General features: G+C 37.6%; 1 protein-coding gene across 4 annotated transcripts in view; it reads right to left on the bottom strand.

Moving 5' to 3' along the window:
- The window catches only part of ncam1b (neural cell adhesion molecule 1b), an 84,739-nt gene that overhangs the window by 25,033 nt on the left and 42,523 nt on the right, over nucleotides 1-17,183 (bottom strand). For 3 of the 4 annotated variants that reach the window (XM_056756371.1, XM_056756372.1, XM_056756374.1), the window contains 6 exons: nucleotides 12,098-12,127; nucleotides 7,898-8,048; nucleotides 6,044-6,231; nucleotides 3,317-3,413; nucleotides 2,886-3,056; nucleotides 2,249-2,374 (listed from right to left, as the gene is read on the bottom strand). In XM_056756371.1, the coding sequence (XP_056612349.1) occupies nucleotides 2,249-2,374; nucleotides 2,886-3,056; nucleotides 3,317-3,413; nucleotides 6,044-6,231; nucleotides 7,898-8,048; nucleotides 12,098-12,127 (763 nt within the window). The remainder of the gene's footprint in view (nucleotides 1-2,248; nucleotides 2,375-2,885; nucleotides 3,057-3,316; nucleotides 3,414-6,043; nucleotides 6,232-7,897; nucleotides 8,049-12,097; nucleotides 12,128-17,183) is intronic. The other variant, XM_056756373.1, reaches the window with a different exon arrangement.

Consider the following 17,183-nt stretch of genomic DNA (forward strand, 5'->3'; position numbering starts at 1 on the left):
AAAAAAAATCACAAACTATGGAGATATAAGGTTTCAGAAGGACAGCAGTGAAACATTTAAATGAGAAGCAAAATTACTTAGAAAAATAAGTCTTGTTTTCCGAATAAAAAAGTCTGAATCACATCTAAATTAAATATTTTTTTTAGTGGTGGGCATAGATTAATTTTTTTAATCTAGATTAATCTAGATTAATTCCAAGATTAATCTAGATTAATCTAGATTAAAATGGCTCATTTGAATTCTGCCGAAGGCATTCGGAATATGTGTGCTACCCAAATAATGACTAAAAGTAAGTCTTTGAGAACGGGTTTCTCAAGCCAGGTGGCGCATTAGAGCAGGGGCTCATCTCCTGTTTCCAAAATGCATCACAAACTGCTTGAGAAAGCTGTTCTACTATGATAATTGGTGATGAAAATTAAATTATGTTCAATAAGATGAACTTGTGTTTACTTCCGCATTAGCTAAGGGATGATTTCCGTTTAGGTGGTACTTGAGACTGGAAGAGCTCCTACAGTACATTTACATTTAGTCATTTAGCAGACGCTTTTATCCAAAGCGACTTACAAAGAGTGAGGGAGCAACAAGCGACCTGTCATTCAGGAGCCATAATACATTAGAGCTCAATACAAAGTTACTGATTTCAACTAAAGCTAGACCACAACCTGTTGAGAGAAAGTGTTTTTTTTAAACCAATTCCGCATTGCACAAGGTGCAAACAACCTTAGTCTTGTCGATGTTTCTATTGGGAAGGAAGCTTCTTAAAAATTAAAATTCCCTGAAGCAAACCCGGCGGCTTCATAGCTGCATCCATGTTAGCACGTCAGGTTTGATGCGGTAATTTCACAGTAACGTTATGTTGTGTTCAGACCAAACGCGAATGGCGCGTCAAGCGCGAGTGATTTATATGTTAATGCAAAGAGGCGATAGACATACTTGCTGCGCGCATCGCGCGAATGAAGCCCTGGTTATGAGATGATGAGGCGGCTTCTGCTTCCGCGAATGACGCGAATCACGCGAGTTGAAAAATCTCGTTCTCGCCCCGTACAGTGCAGTTAAGCTGGTATACATCCGCGCTAAAATATCAAGGTGAAAATCATCATAGCTTGCGTAGTATAGACCCAGCTCCCAACCCAACTTTGAGAATAGATTAACGGCGACATTTTTTTTTACGCGCGATAAGAGTCTCACTGCGTTAACGGCCCACCACTAATTTTTTTGCTAATGAAGTAAGAAAAATAAACTTTAAGCTGAAACCAAAATTAAGTTGAATTTCCTAAATTCCTACCGCAAGTTAATAAACAAGGCATAAACTTGTGATAAACAATGGTACTTCAATCAGACAACTATGCTTTTCATGTAATGTTTTCTGATTTATAATTTTTTTATTATTGTACTGAAAAATTTGACAAAAATATAATTAATTGGTGGGACGAACACCCAATGTCATGAATTTGAGCCCAGACTCTTTTAATGTCAAATCTTTTTTAGCATTTTAATTTTTTTGTATAAAAATAACCCTTGCTTTAAGTGTCATGTTGTGGTGATGTATTCAGAATTTCAATTTCAGTAAAATGAGAGAACTGGTCTGAAAGGTCCGAAATTTGTTAGCATATTAGGCTGACTGGCAACGAAAGCTGCTAACGTAAAAACTATAATGTGACACTTCACAGGGACATATCACGGCGAGTAGATGCTATCCTATTGGCTGTAATCAAAAAATGAAGCGTTCATCACCGGTCATCTGCCGGAAGAAGAAGCCTCTGATTCACGCGCATTGGAGAGATGACAGAAGCTAGACATCAACATTAATGGTGCTGTCAATATGGAAATGTAATTTATGGATAAATGCATCGATCTGCTTATAACATGGAGCCGTGACTAGCAGTTCTTTGATTCCTGGATGCACTTTTTGGAGCTTCAAAAAATCAACAACCGTTCACTCCCATTCTTTCGCTTTGAAGCGAAATGATACCTGGTACTATAACCCCTACTGGATTATTCTTCCAGAAGAAAACCATATTCAGTTAGGATGCCTTGAGGTTGAGTAAAACATGGGGAAATTTTCATTAAAGTGTGAAGTACCGCTTTAAATCCTCACGACCTGCTCTTTAACACCAGCAGCACAGTCTGTATCTCTCAGCATCTGTGCCAGACCAAGATTTCACACTAGTTGTCGATGATGTGAGTGGGCAGTCACGCCGCGCCACAGGAACAATGCGCTCTTGAGAGAGGAGAATGTGATACTCACGGACGTGCTCGGTTTTGAAGACCACCGCCAGGCTGTTCTCGCCTTCGCCTTTCCCGTTGATGGCAGACATCTTGACTTCATAATCGGTTTCGGGTTTAAGGCCTGTGACTGTCACCAAACTCAGTCCTGCCGGGAAACGGCGAGAGGCAGATTTAATCAAAACGCCATTTATTATTTCATAAACAACAGCGTGCGCGCGAGTCACAGGCTGTTAAACCGGCAACATGAAACCTTACAGCTGAACGTTGAGGAAGTAAATATGACATTTAACTCCGAGCCATATGTTAAAATGCCTTATTTACCAAAAAGCGACACAGCAACACGATTACAGTGGCTATGTTACACCTGTCAGGCTTGACTCATTAAAAGTACATCTATGTTAGTTAAACCGTTCTTCCATAAACTGCTGAATGAGACAATTTACACAAGACTTGTTCGGATATGTAAATAAATTTCATTATTGCTTCACGAAATGTTTAAATATATATCGCATCCAAATTGCATTAACTGCAATGATTGATTTTCAACCTTTAACAGTAAGGGCAGAATATGGAGAAAGCTCCATGATCCAAACACAGTGACATTGCACATCACACGCCTACTTTCCTTCTCTGCCTATCGTGTGTGACAAACTCACCGTCTTTGACTTCATAGACGCGCTGAGCCCAGCTCCCTCGGCCCACGGCTCTCCACTCGGCTCGGAACTTAAGCACAGGAACTCCTCCTGGGGACTCGGGCTCATCAAAAAACACCTCAGCCGTGCTGGAGTACGGCTGGACTTGAGTGATGGCTGGCGCCGAGGGCACATCTGCACCACAGGGAAACACTTTACAATGCACAGTGGGAAAACCGCTTGTTGCCAATTACACCGACTGCACCATTTTTACTCAATTTCATTCTGTTTTGGTCAGTTTTAACTGCGCCTTATCGAGCAACAGCTAGACTGTCAAGAACTTTAAAAACACAGGCTACCAAAATGCACCCAAACGCTCAATGTCAAATGTAATTTATTTCTCTTATAACCAACTGAGCATTTGTAAGTTTAGGGAGATCGATAAGAAAACATACCGGCAGGGATCAGAATGAACTCTTTGGATTCAGTCCCGATCGTATTAGAAGCAGAGCAGTTGTAGTTGCCGAAGTCGCTCTGAGACTCTGGATTGACCTGTGGCGGATCAAGTGAATACGTTAACCTCTGGTGTTCTATCTGGGCAGTACTCCTTCACTCACATGTTTTACTGTTGTCATTCCATTAGGAGGATGTGTATTTACTCCTGACCGCGAACTCACGTACTACAATATTGATGAGACACGGGCTGCAGTAGTGCCCTACAGCAACACTATCTCATCCTGTGTGAATCTCACCAAACATCTCCAGCTCTCATTTCACCTCGAAATCAGGAGAAGCTCAATGAAAAATAACTAATTGACATCTGGTTTCAAGTGTTTTCGTGTAATTGCTTTTTTTTTTCAGTTGTCATAATCATTACTGGAGATGCACCGATATATCGGCCAATATTCAGTATCGGTAAAAAAAAGCATTTTTTTACATAAAGCAATTTTGGTCACACTTTATTTGAAGGTCCAATTCTCGTTATTAACTAACCATTAACTACAGTGGAGTAAAACAAGAGTTAACCCTATATACGAACTAAACTACTAATTTACTCCGAGAGTGACTACATATACTACAGTCTATATGCAGATGCTACATATAAAGTGTGACTGCAATTTTTTTATTATAATGGGAATTGTATTGGTTTTAATGGAAGCTATAATGGGGTTTTGCTGATCCCTGCTGAAAAAACCCCAATAGAAACCATAAAAGAAGTTATTGGTTTTAAAGGGGTTGGTATTGGTTTTAATGGAAATTGTAATGGTTCTTCTGGTATGTGATGGATTCTATTGGTGTTATGTTAAATCCTACAGGAATAATGCCCTAAACACACTACATAAAGGAATTTCGTAATGGTTTTAATGGAAAAACTAATGGTTCATAATGGTATTTTAATGGAAACCAATAGAATTTCTGTGATGTTTTTTTATTGGGTTTCTATTGTTTTTTTTCAGCATGGGATGATCGTGGGATTATCTAGCAGATGGGAATCAAAAGAACACCAGTAAGAATAATGTCAAAACATACTACAACATGGAATTTTGTATGTTATGGTTTTAATGGAAAATGCTAATGGTTCATAGTGGAATTTTAATTGAAACCAATAAAAATAGTTTAATTGTAAAATACTTTACTTTAATATAATAAATATTCTAATAAATGTGGATTTCTGTTTCTTTGGTGTGTTAAAAATTGCCCATGCATGGATTAGACACGTAAAATTGCAAAAATTAAAGTGTCGGAACAAAAGATGAATTCTATCTAAAAGCAAATGCTCACCCAGACCTGCCTGAAACGTCTTGTGTAACCACACCCCCCTAAATCTACATCAGTTCGTGGTATGATTTGACTAAGACCGCCCAAATGTAAGGTGGGCTACGCACAGGTTAACTGGCCAATCATAGTGCACCTCGCTTTTCAGAGCGATGAGCTTTGTAAAAAATGTGCATGTTTCAGAGAGGAGGGGCAAAGAGGAGATAAAAAACATACAGCGTTTTTTAACCTTGAATCGTGTATACACATTGCATTGGATCTAAAACAAACAATAATATTTGTTTTAGACCTGTCATATGACCCCTTTAACAAATATAGCCTTGTTAAAAAGTGTTAACATTCCATCTGTTTTTGTTGACATTATTTTATTTACCCACATGCAGGGACTGAAATTAACACCCGACCACGCGCCAAACGCAGGTGAATTTTGCAATTGGCAGGTAAAACTGTCAATCTACCTGCCACATTGGCAGGTAGCCAATGAGATTTGAGTGATTCATTAGTTGTTGTTTATTTGCGTCTGTTGATTTTTTTTTAGTCCGCCATTTCGTTGGAATTTAGCTCAAAATGTGGCGGCACATTACTGGGGTAAAGAGGCCAGCTGAAACGAACAACCAACAAAAAGATGAGGATGAGTCAAAGAAAAGTAAAAGTCGACGTTTTAATAAGAAGTGGACAATTGGCGACAACGGCAAGGTCGTGAGTGGCTTATTTATGACCGCAGTACAGACGAAATGTACTGCATTGACTGCCGTATGTATGGCTCAGAGAAAGCGAAGTCAAATCCCTTTGTAATCGGGACTAAAAGCTTAAAATTAGAAGCAATTAAGGACCACGAGTCATCAAAAAGCCACCTACACAAAATAAGTTGCAAAATATCAAAGACTGCGCTTCCGGAGGAGACCGCTGCGTTCAAGGCACTGACGTCCATGAAAGCAGCGCAGTTTCCGGTTTTCGGAACGTTCACGTGATCGGGAAGAAGATGAGGCCCTTCTCTGACTACGTTTGGATGTGCGAGTAAGTATTAAACTGTTGGTGAGATGGGATGAGATGAGATAATGACTATGTCTGTGACACAGCAAATTAATGAATAAAAAGTTAAAAAAATATATAGTCGAAGAGTTATTATTACTTATAATGATTTCGTTAATAACTTGACAGCACTTAAATGTGAATTCTTATGAGTTAAAGAATAATGTTTGTGTGATTTCTATATTTCACCTTTATGAGGCAAAAAAACAAAACAAAAAAAAACGGCTGGTAAAAAGTTACTGTGGCAGGTGGTCAAAACAGTTATCTTCAGGCCCTGCCCACATGTATTTTAAGACATGATGCGATTTACTTTCCCGAGGCTCATGTATACATCAAATGCTTATGTTGTCAGTAAGGCGGCTGCATGGGCGTACCTCCAGGTAGCTGGCTGAAGCTGTGTTGTAGATCTTGACGTTGGTGGTGTTAGCGTTAGGCAGCTGGGTCCCATCTCGCAACCAAATAATAAAGACATCGCTGGGATGAGCCAAGACTTCACAGCTGATGTTGGCCGGGTTGCCCTCCCACGTGTACACAGTTACTGAGCCCTGTATTTTCGGGGCATCTGTGATGAAAGGCAAAGCGCATACAAATGAAAACAAACAAACCCGTTGGTTGAGCTGACCCTTAATCTACCTGTCGGCCGTCTATCTCCTCTGTGGGCCAACAAACCGCCCCATCCATCAACTTTGATGTTTTTATTCAGAAGATTAGGTGGTAAAAGATCCAACTGCTCATGGCTTACAGAAAGCCCAGCGTTGAATTTTTAAAACGCCACAGAGAGCTACGCTTGAACATGTCTATTTCATAGCATGCGTAAAAGTCAGCGGTGCTTCCTCTCAAAGCAGTCTCCCTGAACAACCGAGGCACGATGCTTCCGTGACAGACACGACTGGGCCCACGATCCCTCCCTGACTGTGTGTGAACAGCTCCAAGCCCTCCGAGATGCTTCTGTTGTTCTCACATTCATCAGAGCTTCAGATGTCATTAGTCCCATCTCGACAATGCTGGTTCCAACACAAGAAAAACATGCGAGGGAGGCTTGTATTTTCACAGCATAAGCCGCAACTAATATGAAAACAAACACGAGCAGTGGGGGAAGCATGATGGGACGGAATGGGGCCGTAGTGCTTTGCCTGCCATGCATTATTATTAAAACATTGAGGGTGGGAGTGGGCATTGTTTTTCATGTTCCAGCAATCTGATTGTTCGTTTCCAAATGTTGTTTTAATTTGTGGCTGTGAGGAGTGTATTCTGCCATAGAAAATGGTGGTAAAATGTTTCAGTGTTTTGTGGCCGAGCGATTAAAAGCCAGATAAAGATAGCACAGGCTGCATTTTGATCCTTAACAGCCTCATCATCATTCAGATGGAACTGAATGTGATGTGTACTTGGACACAGCGTCCTAACCATGTGTGACACTAGAAAACAACAAGCAATTTGTTTTTATCCAGCCACTAAAAGATAAAGTAATTTGTTGCTTGCTTGGTGTAATTTTTTTATACATCCTGGGTAGCCCCTTCCATACTGAAATCTCATTGGTCCACAATCCTGCTTCATATATTAAAAAAAAAATTCTAAAGCCTGTCAAATGATTAATCGCATCCAGAAGTTTTTGTTTACATAATATATGACTGTGTACTGTGCATATTAATTTAATATTTATAAAACATACACATATGTGCATACATTTAAGAAAAATATAAAAATATTTATATATAATTTAAATTAATGGTTCATATAAATAAACAACAATAAATATGAATAATAAATAGATGTAAATATATTCCAAATATGAATACATGTATGTGTATATGTGTTTATAAATACAAATTAATATGCACAGTACACAGAAATATATTATGTTAACACAAACTTTTATTCTGGTTGCAAATAATCGCGATTAATCATTTGACAGCCCTCGTTTTTTTCTTACAGGCAGTGAATTTAGTTTTTGCACATTTTGTTAGAATCCTTAAGTTTAATAGAGGCCTTTGTCTTACATTATAAACTGACTGCCATCATGTATTAAGAGATAAAAAATCTCTATGTGACGCCTTGAATATTGATAGATTTTAACTGCAACATTGTAAAGAGTTGCCATATGCTCTCTGGACTGCAGCCGAGCTCTGTATCTTGACATGCCAAACACAACGCTGCGAAACATTTGCCTTTGAGGGATATCAAACAGTACACAGAGCTGATAGAAGCTAATGGGGCTCCAGACTCACAGAGCACTTCCAGATTCACAGACTGTGCGGTCTCTCCGATGGAGTTGCGGGCGGTGCAGAGGTACTCGCCGGCGTCTGTGTACTGGACGTACTTGAGGGTGAGTGAAGACACACGGGCATCGCTGCGGACCAACACGTTTCCATCTGGACCCTGAACACAGAGAGAAGAGACCTTCTTCAAAAATCACTGAAACACTTTTAGGTAAATGCTTGTACTTTTCACAAGTAGGGTGAACTTGTTTTTATAAGCATAAGAAGCACAAACATCATGTGTGACATGAGCTGCTCTGTTGACGATCATACAATTTACCATTCATAGAATTTATGATAATGCATATTAATAATTATTTTTTATAATTAGGCATTAAATGCCTTACTACAGTTACTGAAAGGAACCTTTTAACATCCACAGTAGTGGACATAGATTAAACAGACAATAAAAATTTAAGAAAGAAATATTATGTTAAGAACCTTTGACTGAAAACGTTTTTCATTTGCATCATGGAGAAGAACCCTTTTTGGCAGTTTAGTGCGTTATATATTACTTTACGTATAGAGGGTATGCATTGACATGCAGTGACGACAAGTCCATACCCTCTATTACTTTAATACTTGTATTAAAAGTCGAAATTTCAGCCAGCACCACCCGGAGGTTTAATAATTACTATAGAACAACATTTAGCTCAAGCAAAATACCATTGAGTTAAATCATAAAGTATGTTAAATATGCAAACTAAAGTTATTTGAGAGATTCAGGAACTAAGTTTTTAATTTGTCTCCTAAAGCCACTGCTTGTCAGAAACTTCGCTTCAAGTCAAATAAACCCTAAATAAACAGTGCCGCTTTCAGAAAAACGCTGATATGACAGAACAATTCTTCATTTAAGTATTTGAGCAGGTAGCTACCCTAAAATGAGCTACAACGAAGAAACAAAATGGGTGAAGCGAGGGTTTGTGTGCAGCAGATATAAATAAGTCTTTTATGTGCCGAGTCTTTGGAGTGAAGATGTAAGGGGAACATCAATAATGCAAAGCGTGAGGTAGGGAAAGCCATTTCCACACGGCTGTTACTTCATCAAACTACGTCACTTGAACTCTACTGACTCGGACCATCTCACAATGTCCCAGTGCTCATGTTAAAGATTTGCTGCAAGGTAAGAGTGGAGCTTAACATGCCACGCTTGCATATTTCCTTCAGCTTCCGGTTCCTCTTAACCTTCTAGGTCTTATGATGATGAGCGATGTCAACAAGTAATTTTTATAGATCATTTTTATATAACTATAGTTACTATATATTTTAAAAGGAGTGTCTAGCACAGTTTGCAGGATGAGTTGAGGGAGGATTTTTATATGGTATAATATTTGTGTTTGTGTTACTTCGATTTTGTGGTTGCAAGCTTTGCTTACTTATATTCCAGTGCAACATGCAAGAACAACTGAAGTGAGCCACTATAAAGAGAGAAAGACAAACTGAAAAAGAAAGAAAGAATTACACAAGAAAGGAATTAAGAAAGAAAGGGATCACTAAAGAAAAAGATAGAAAGAAAAGACAGACAAAGAGAGAGAGAGAGAGAATAGTGAGAAAAAAAGAGTGAACGAATGAATGAAATAAGAAAGATACACAGATAGACAGAAAAGACAGATATATAGAGGGTTTCATCTTAACAACATAAACAAACGTTACTGCGCATGAGCACTTTTGTGACCCCAGCTAAACTTCCGGTACACATTCACAAACAATAGAGTGCCTGTAGATTATTTCTGAGAACCGTAACTTGGCTAAACTTGTCTCTCCAATATTTTGAAATTAGACTCCGATACCAAGCTCAACTGCTAGATGTCAGTGTACCATACGGTTTCTTTAAATATGACCAAACTACAGGACCCATTCAACAAATGTTTTTTTGATAAAATGAACACACAACAAAATTCAACAAATAGTTTATATACTACAATAACTATACAGTAAAATAAAAGGTAACGCTTTAGTATAGAGACCAATTCTCACTATTAACAAGTTGCTTATTATGTGCTTATTTTTAGCATATTGGCTGTTTATTAGTACTTATAAAGCACATATTCAACATGACCATATTCTACTTCCCTAATCCTACCTAATACCTATACCTAACAACTACCGTACTAACTATTATTAAACAACAAATTAGTAGTTTACTGAGCCATAAATCATAGTTAATGGTTTATTAATACCGAGAGTTGGACCTTAAAATAAGTGTGACCAAATAATAATATATTCAGTATATCAACATAAGTGAAATAAAATAATAATAGTTATTATTACACACAAACCGGAAGTTAACTGGAATGAAACGGTCTATAGAGAAAGAGTACAAAGAAGGAACGAAAAAGAAGGAAATAAACAAGGAATAAAAAGAAAGAAGCAACAAACAGATCGACAGACAAGACAGATAGATAGAGAGAGTACAAACAAAGAAAGCAAAAACAAAAGAATGAACGAAAGACAGATACTTTACACAAGACAGAGAGAGATCGACAAGATAGAACGCGAACGAACAAACAGAAATATGTTGTATATTTTTCTTTTTGTCATATGTCTTACAAATGTGTTGTACTAAAGAGAACTATCTGTGCATTTCATAACCACAAGTATTGAGGCTTGTAGCAATAAAAAACAGCTAAAAGAAAGATGTACAATTGAGTTGTTTCGCCAATTTAAATATTGTTCATTTGGTAAAAAGAAGCACTGGGCCAACAGGACTATTTTCACCACATTAAACTGCTTCCTTTGGTTGAATAGATATTAGAATGGATGGAATGAACTCACTTTCACACATTCACACACACAACCTCAGACAGGACAGTAATGAGGACAGGAAATGCATTGGTGTTCTGAGGACTTCATCAAGCAAAACATTAGTATTCAACACTCCACCAGCAACTGAAAACTCCTTTAGATTTTTGTCCACACTGAAAAAAAATCATTTTCATAACAATTTTGCCTGTCTTCTAGCAACATAAATGTCTTCAAACAAACTCTGTTTATCTGAGATTTTAAATTGTAAGATAACAAGACTTAATAATAATTTATTGTAATTAAATATTCTTACCTCCATAGCAAAATACAAAAAATACATGTATTACTTAGAAGTCTTATTTTACAGCTTCATAGTAGAAAGTCTCCAGTAAACATTTTAACAAATAAGTCTGAATTAAGAAAAGTAAGGATGCAGCCAGAAACTCTTCACACGACTGTTTCTATGAATAAATTGGTAGGAGGTGTCGCATCTGAGACAATAATTATGCCGCTGTTGTCGCGAGCCTGTGTCACTCTTACATAACGCAGAGACTTTCCATCCAAAAAACACCCAACAGCCGCCCCGCCGAGTTGACTGGGCTAATTGAATAACCCCCTAATGGAATCACTGAGCCACGTCCTGTCAGCTTCCGGCTCTCTTTCCCACAGTTCTCCACATCTGATCTGGTCAAATGGCCAGACTGTGACCCCCTGCTCCACGGGACGTGCACTTGTCGCTGGACTACATGTTATTGGGGTCAGACCCGAAGCGGTATCATTGAATCACTGCCCACTAGCTGGACAAACAGCTATACATTTCAGTCGGCACATTCAGCTGACTTTATCTCCCATTGTTCGCCGAGATAAAGCTCTATTTATTCATTTGCAATGCGAGAACACTGAATCATTAAAGATTGATGGGCGTAGTTTTCGAAAGAAAGGTCTTTTTAATAATGCAGACCAGCCAACTGCAAAGGTTAGATGTAGGTGGTTTTCTCAAATGTCTGTTCTTGTCAGGATGGTAAAGGAGAATTATTGACGTAAACAACAAGAAAACCTTTTTCATAGCCTTAATTACTGCAAAAAATCCATTACTTTGCAATAAAATCCAGGGTTAGGTTTGAAATGTTTGTGGAAGACACACACAGCAGTGATGTCAATATAATAAAATGACGTCGTCAGAACGAAACACACTAGACACAGAAATGTTGGTTTGTATGAATATGAAAAAGAGGACATGCACTAGACAAGAAAGTCAAAACTACAACTACATTTCCTCTCAGATGAAAGCCAGCATCATGCTGTAATCGGGTTTGACAGATCTGATGAGATTTCAAGAGATTTGATCTAGTGTGAAAGAGGTTTATGTAGTTGATGGCTATCTTCATAATTTAGTTTATGCAGTCATGGATATGGATTCTCTACCTTGTGTTGTTCGGGCCGAGTCCAAGAGGCCTGCAGAAAACAGACAAAACAACACAAAGAGGCACAAAGCGTTCCTTTAAAAGAAATCCTGTGTGAGTCAGATAAAAAAGCACTGCACAATAAACACATTCTCATACTGACGATGATGCATATCTTACATGCGTACAATGTGCAATATTACAAAATTATGCATATAGAAAACAAAACCACCATATTAAAAAGCAGATTTCATTGTTGCTCTTTATTTGAGTATTATTCTTTTAATGTTGAATAGGCTAGTCGTCAAGTTAAATCATAAAATCATCTTACACATTCATCAGTTTACGAAATACTTTGTGCTTTATAAAAAGTATTATACTAGCTATATAAGATATCATGGGCTTCTTTAGGACAACTAACCATCATTTTATTACAGTGAAAGTGTAGAAACCACGGCTTTTTGGCAGATTTCACAGCAAAATCATGGTTAGACTAAATATAGACCATCTTGAAAGGCAGAAACACTGGTCCTAAAGGATTCCTGTATAAGTTTATTTTTAATAGACATGATGTCGCTGTCCTTCTGAAACCTTTCATGTCCAGATTTTCAGATTTTCTCATGAAATTTTAAATGATAAATACTGTGATTTCAAAGTTGACAGATACTTTTTTATTGGTTAGATATTTTCTAAACTCTGTGACAGATATAAAGGGTGACATAATAGTGATTTATTGCAAAAGATACAAATCACAAAATACGAACATACAAGGTTACGTAATTGTTTGATTTGTTGTAATATTTTGCTCCAATGAGTGTTAGGACCAGCATTTTCCTGCAAAACAGTCTATAGACCGACAATCGTAAATTTAGGTGTAACATAGTTGAACTATATAGTAAAAGCATGCTTAATTTTCATAAGTGTTGTTTTAGGAATAGTTTGCCCTAAAATGAAAATTTTTTACTTGTTCTTTCAAAGGAGTATTTTTTTAAAGGGATACTCCACCGAAAAACTAAAATTCTGTCATGAATTACTCAAACTAAAGTAGTTCCAGACCAGCATAAATTTCTTTGTTCTGTTTAACACAAATAAAGATATTTAGAAGAATGTTATCAACTGAGATTTCTGGGGTAGTCAAAAAATGGTAGTCAAAGGTGCTTCCATGTTTCTTCAAACTCTTCAATATATCTTCTTTAGTGTTTAACAAAACAAATAAAAACAAAATATTTTTCTACTATGCTTGTTAATGGTGCCCCAGAAATCGTAGTTGCTAACATTCATCCAAGAATCTTTTTTTTTGTTCAAGGCAGAATTTTCATTTTTGTGTGCATTATCCCTTTATGATTCTTTACCCAGCTTTTACCATGTCATAGACTATCAAACTCAAAAAAAAGATAAAAAAGCACTTTAAAAAGTACACTCCATGTAATATTCCCAGTTTTTCTTAATTCACAGAACTCATTCATGCAAATCATGATTTAATGTCACGACGCTTCCACATGCTAAACCCAATGACAACTGCATTCACTGACTTGTGTTCAGCTTTTTTATCATCTTTGGAGTCTGACAACCCAATTTCGAACAGTTGGATTCTAGACAAAAGGCTGTGTAGCGACTCACTCCTCCTTTTGAGCTTCGCATAATATTTCACACAGATTGGAGTTATTAAGACAAATGTTCATTTCTGGGTGAACTATAGTCTACACCACTTAAAAGGAGTATTTTTTCAATCTGCACAAAGCAATATCCCTTTCTGATTTTCAGGGACACAGAAGATACTTCTACACAACTGACTTCACACACATCAAGCTTTTCCCATGAAAGGATCTGCAGTTCTCCATCAGCCCAAATCACAATTCACACTATCATGCACATGCATACAGCAGTAACACAATGCAACGGACACTAAATCTTTTCACACATGCCACAACACAGAGCACAGACACGACAATATCACACAACTTAAGCACTCAGGCCAAACAATGTCCTAGACATTTTGCAAGAGCGTCAGGAATACGTGAAACCCTTGCAGGCTTGTTGTGAAGGCGAGTCTGCTACATTAGCAGCTTTCATTCGGCTAACAACCTCCCAGGAGACCCGAGCAGGATAAACAGTTATGATCAATGCTTTTTATTCTGCAGCGCTGTCTAATTGCTACTAATTAAAGTTAATATCTTAATATAACTGGAGCCCTGAGCTAATGATGAACGCTTGAATGATGCTGATAAAATACCCACAGCAAAATGAACAAGCTGCTCATGTTAGCAATCACCTGAATCATTCATTTACATTATTAAATGATCACATCAGGTTCCCACAGCGTCACGCCCGTTCTGATCTCTCAAATTCACAAGATAAATCTGTGATAACAACAACGGAAAACAAATGTTTCCAAGGATCTCGACAACGCAAATCTGAGCTAATTGGAGGATCACGTCAGGTTTCGAGGAGATTGTGTGGAGACTTTCAAACATTGTGAAGTGTTCATAGTTAAACCACAATTTCTGCACAGGAGCCTGCTGCACACATGGGACAAACACATTAGAGTTAAACAGCCAATATTTACTCAATTTACTTTATTAAAGGGATCATATCATTTTTTTTAATCATTTTTCCCCCTGTGGTCCACTTACTGTGTAAGTTTAGTCAAGTGTGTTTGTCTTGAAACACACAATAATTGCGTTTTTTATTACCATTTTCCCTCTGAGCCTAAAACTTAAAAATGAACACAACACAAAGTGTCTTTTAATACTGGTGCAGAAATGTAAAGCTTTGAAACTTCAAATATGTTTTCAAAGTGCGATGAACAAAAGATCGGAGCAGATCAATGAAATTTGATTTCTTTTGGTATGACTTCTGTTATAAATTTTATACTGTTTTTAAAACGTTTATCAATTATTTTTTATATCGCAGACAGCTTTAACCAAAGAAACAGTGCACTCAAGCAGTACATTTTCTTTTTTTTATTGAGCATGTGTATTGTTTGAGAATTTACCCCACAAACTTTGTGTAATGCTTTACTACAAGAACACATAACTTGCTGAAGTGTCTGAAGTGTTCTTGCTTACTTCACCCACCTCCAAATTTATTAATTCAAATGTCAAATATTTCTTATTTTACGCCATATTCAATTATTTCACGATTAAATGTCCTTCAATTTTTGTTGCGGAGCCTCTGTCAATAGTGCTTAAAGGGATAGTTCACCCCAAAATAAAACTCTGTCATTTCAAACCTGTATGACTTTCTTTCTTCTGCAGAACACAAAAGAAGATATTTGGAAGAATGTTTGTAACCAAACAGTGGCAACACCCATTCACTTCTATTGTATGGACACAAAACCAACGCAAGTGAATAGTTGCCGTCGCTGTTCTGCTACCTGCATTGCAAGTTGTGTCTTGCATCGGTTTTGAGTCCATACTATAGAAGTGAATGATTGTCGCCGCTGTTTGGTTACCAACATTCTTCCAAATATCTTCTTTTGAGTTCTGTGGAAGAAAGAAAGTCAAACAGGTTTGAAATGACAAGAGTGTGAGTAAATAATGACAGGATTTTTATCTTGAAGGTGAAATATCACTAAATACTCAACCCTGAACATCCCTCTAACATCTTTTCTCAACAGGCAGTAAAAATCAACAAGGCAGTCAAATGAGGGTTTCCTCAGCGAAGATGCTGCTGTTTTCCCACTGTTGGGGTCACTGGCACGAATGGACAAAGCCATCAATAATGTCACTACCAGAGGACACTGATCTGATTGAGCATTGTGCCTGTTGGAAACAAGAGCCAACCTACGCAAAGCTTACACTCTCTGTAGGATTTTAAAAAGTGCTCTCCTTAAACTACAGCAATTTCAAGCACTCACAAAAAGAGTGATCTTATCTCACTCCATGTCCAATTTAATACAGCTGGTCTTCCTTTATGTATTAATGTGCTTTACAAATGACTCAGCGAAAGCTGAAGGGGGCGGGGGTGGGCCTGACAAGAAACTGGCTGATGTATTGGCTCTTGTTCAGAGGTTGAACAGTTCTCTTGTTTTTCAGTAGGACTGTGATAAGCTGTGGTCTGCGGCCCATTCTTTATCGCCAGAGGTGCTCCTGCTCTGCCATTTTTATGACCTGCTTATCCGTCTGCTACATTGGTAAGTGGCCCAGTGTTGGCAATATATGGCAGTCCTAAGCTCATTTTTTACTTACCCAACTATTACAATCAGATGATAAGATATAAGTTAGATACTTCTGAAGAAGAAAACATTTATCTTAAAAAGACAGGAAACTCAAAGTACTGAGCCAAGATTCCCCTGTATTTTAAGATCTATTTTATAATAAATCTGATCTACAATCACAAACTGGTTATGCCATTGAATTTGTATTGCCTTTGAAATATATTAAAATATGACAAAGAGTAAAACGTTCCTAGAAAAATGCACATTCATTTTGATCGGCTCCAAAAAAAAATCCATTTCCATTATTTTTCTATGCCCGGAAAATACTTCTTGGATTTTCACCGCTTTTTAGACGTGGGAAGTGATTTTCATGCATGTAATATATGAATGTTGCTCTCCATGATGCACAACTGTATTAAAGAGGGCATGGAGAAGGTAGGAACATGCATCACCCCTGAGCAGAAGCCTAAGATCTAAAGGCAGCCACCTCACATATTCTCTAGAAAAGAAAACAATAAGCATGACATGGAGTTTTTAAAGAGGCATTTCAGAAAAAATAAACAAATCAGTGAAATTTTATCAAAAAACACCCTTAAATGAATAATCCCATGAGGTGTTGTGTTTAGCACTGCTGGATGGTTAGGAAACAGCAGAGTGACACATTAAAAACAATTACCGGTGTTGTGGCAAATTGCTTTTCACATGTGAATGACAGAAACACCGACAGTTGATTGTCTTTAACTAAACGGCCAGGTTGAAGTCAACATGAAATGGTATTCCTTCACTATTTTACCAAAATAAAGAAATAAAGGTGCAGGGTGAGATGCAATCAATTGTGAAAAGTGGGCGTCCCACTTCCAAATAGTTAAAAGGGTAGTTCAAACAAAAAACTGTCATAATTTACTTACCCTCTTGACATTTCAAACCTGGTATTGCCTTCTTTCCTCCA

Source organism: Triplophysa dalaica, chromosome 9 (genome assembly GCF_015846415.1).
Source record: "Triplophysa dalaica isolate WHDGS20190420 chromosome 9, ASM1584641v1, whole genome shotgun sequence".
NCBI lineage: Eukaryota > Metazoa > Chordata > Actinopteri > Cypriniformes > Nemacheilidae > Triplophysa > Triplophysa dalaica.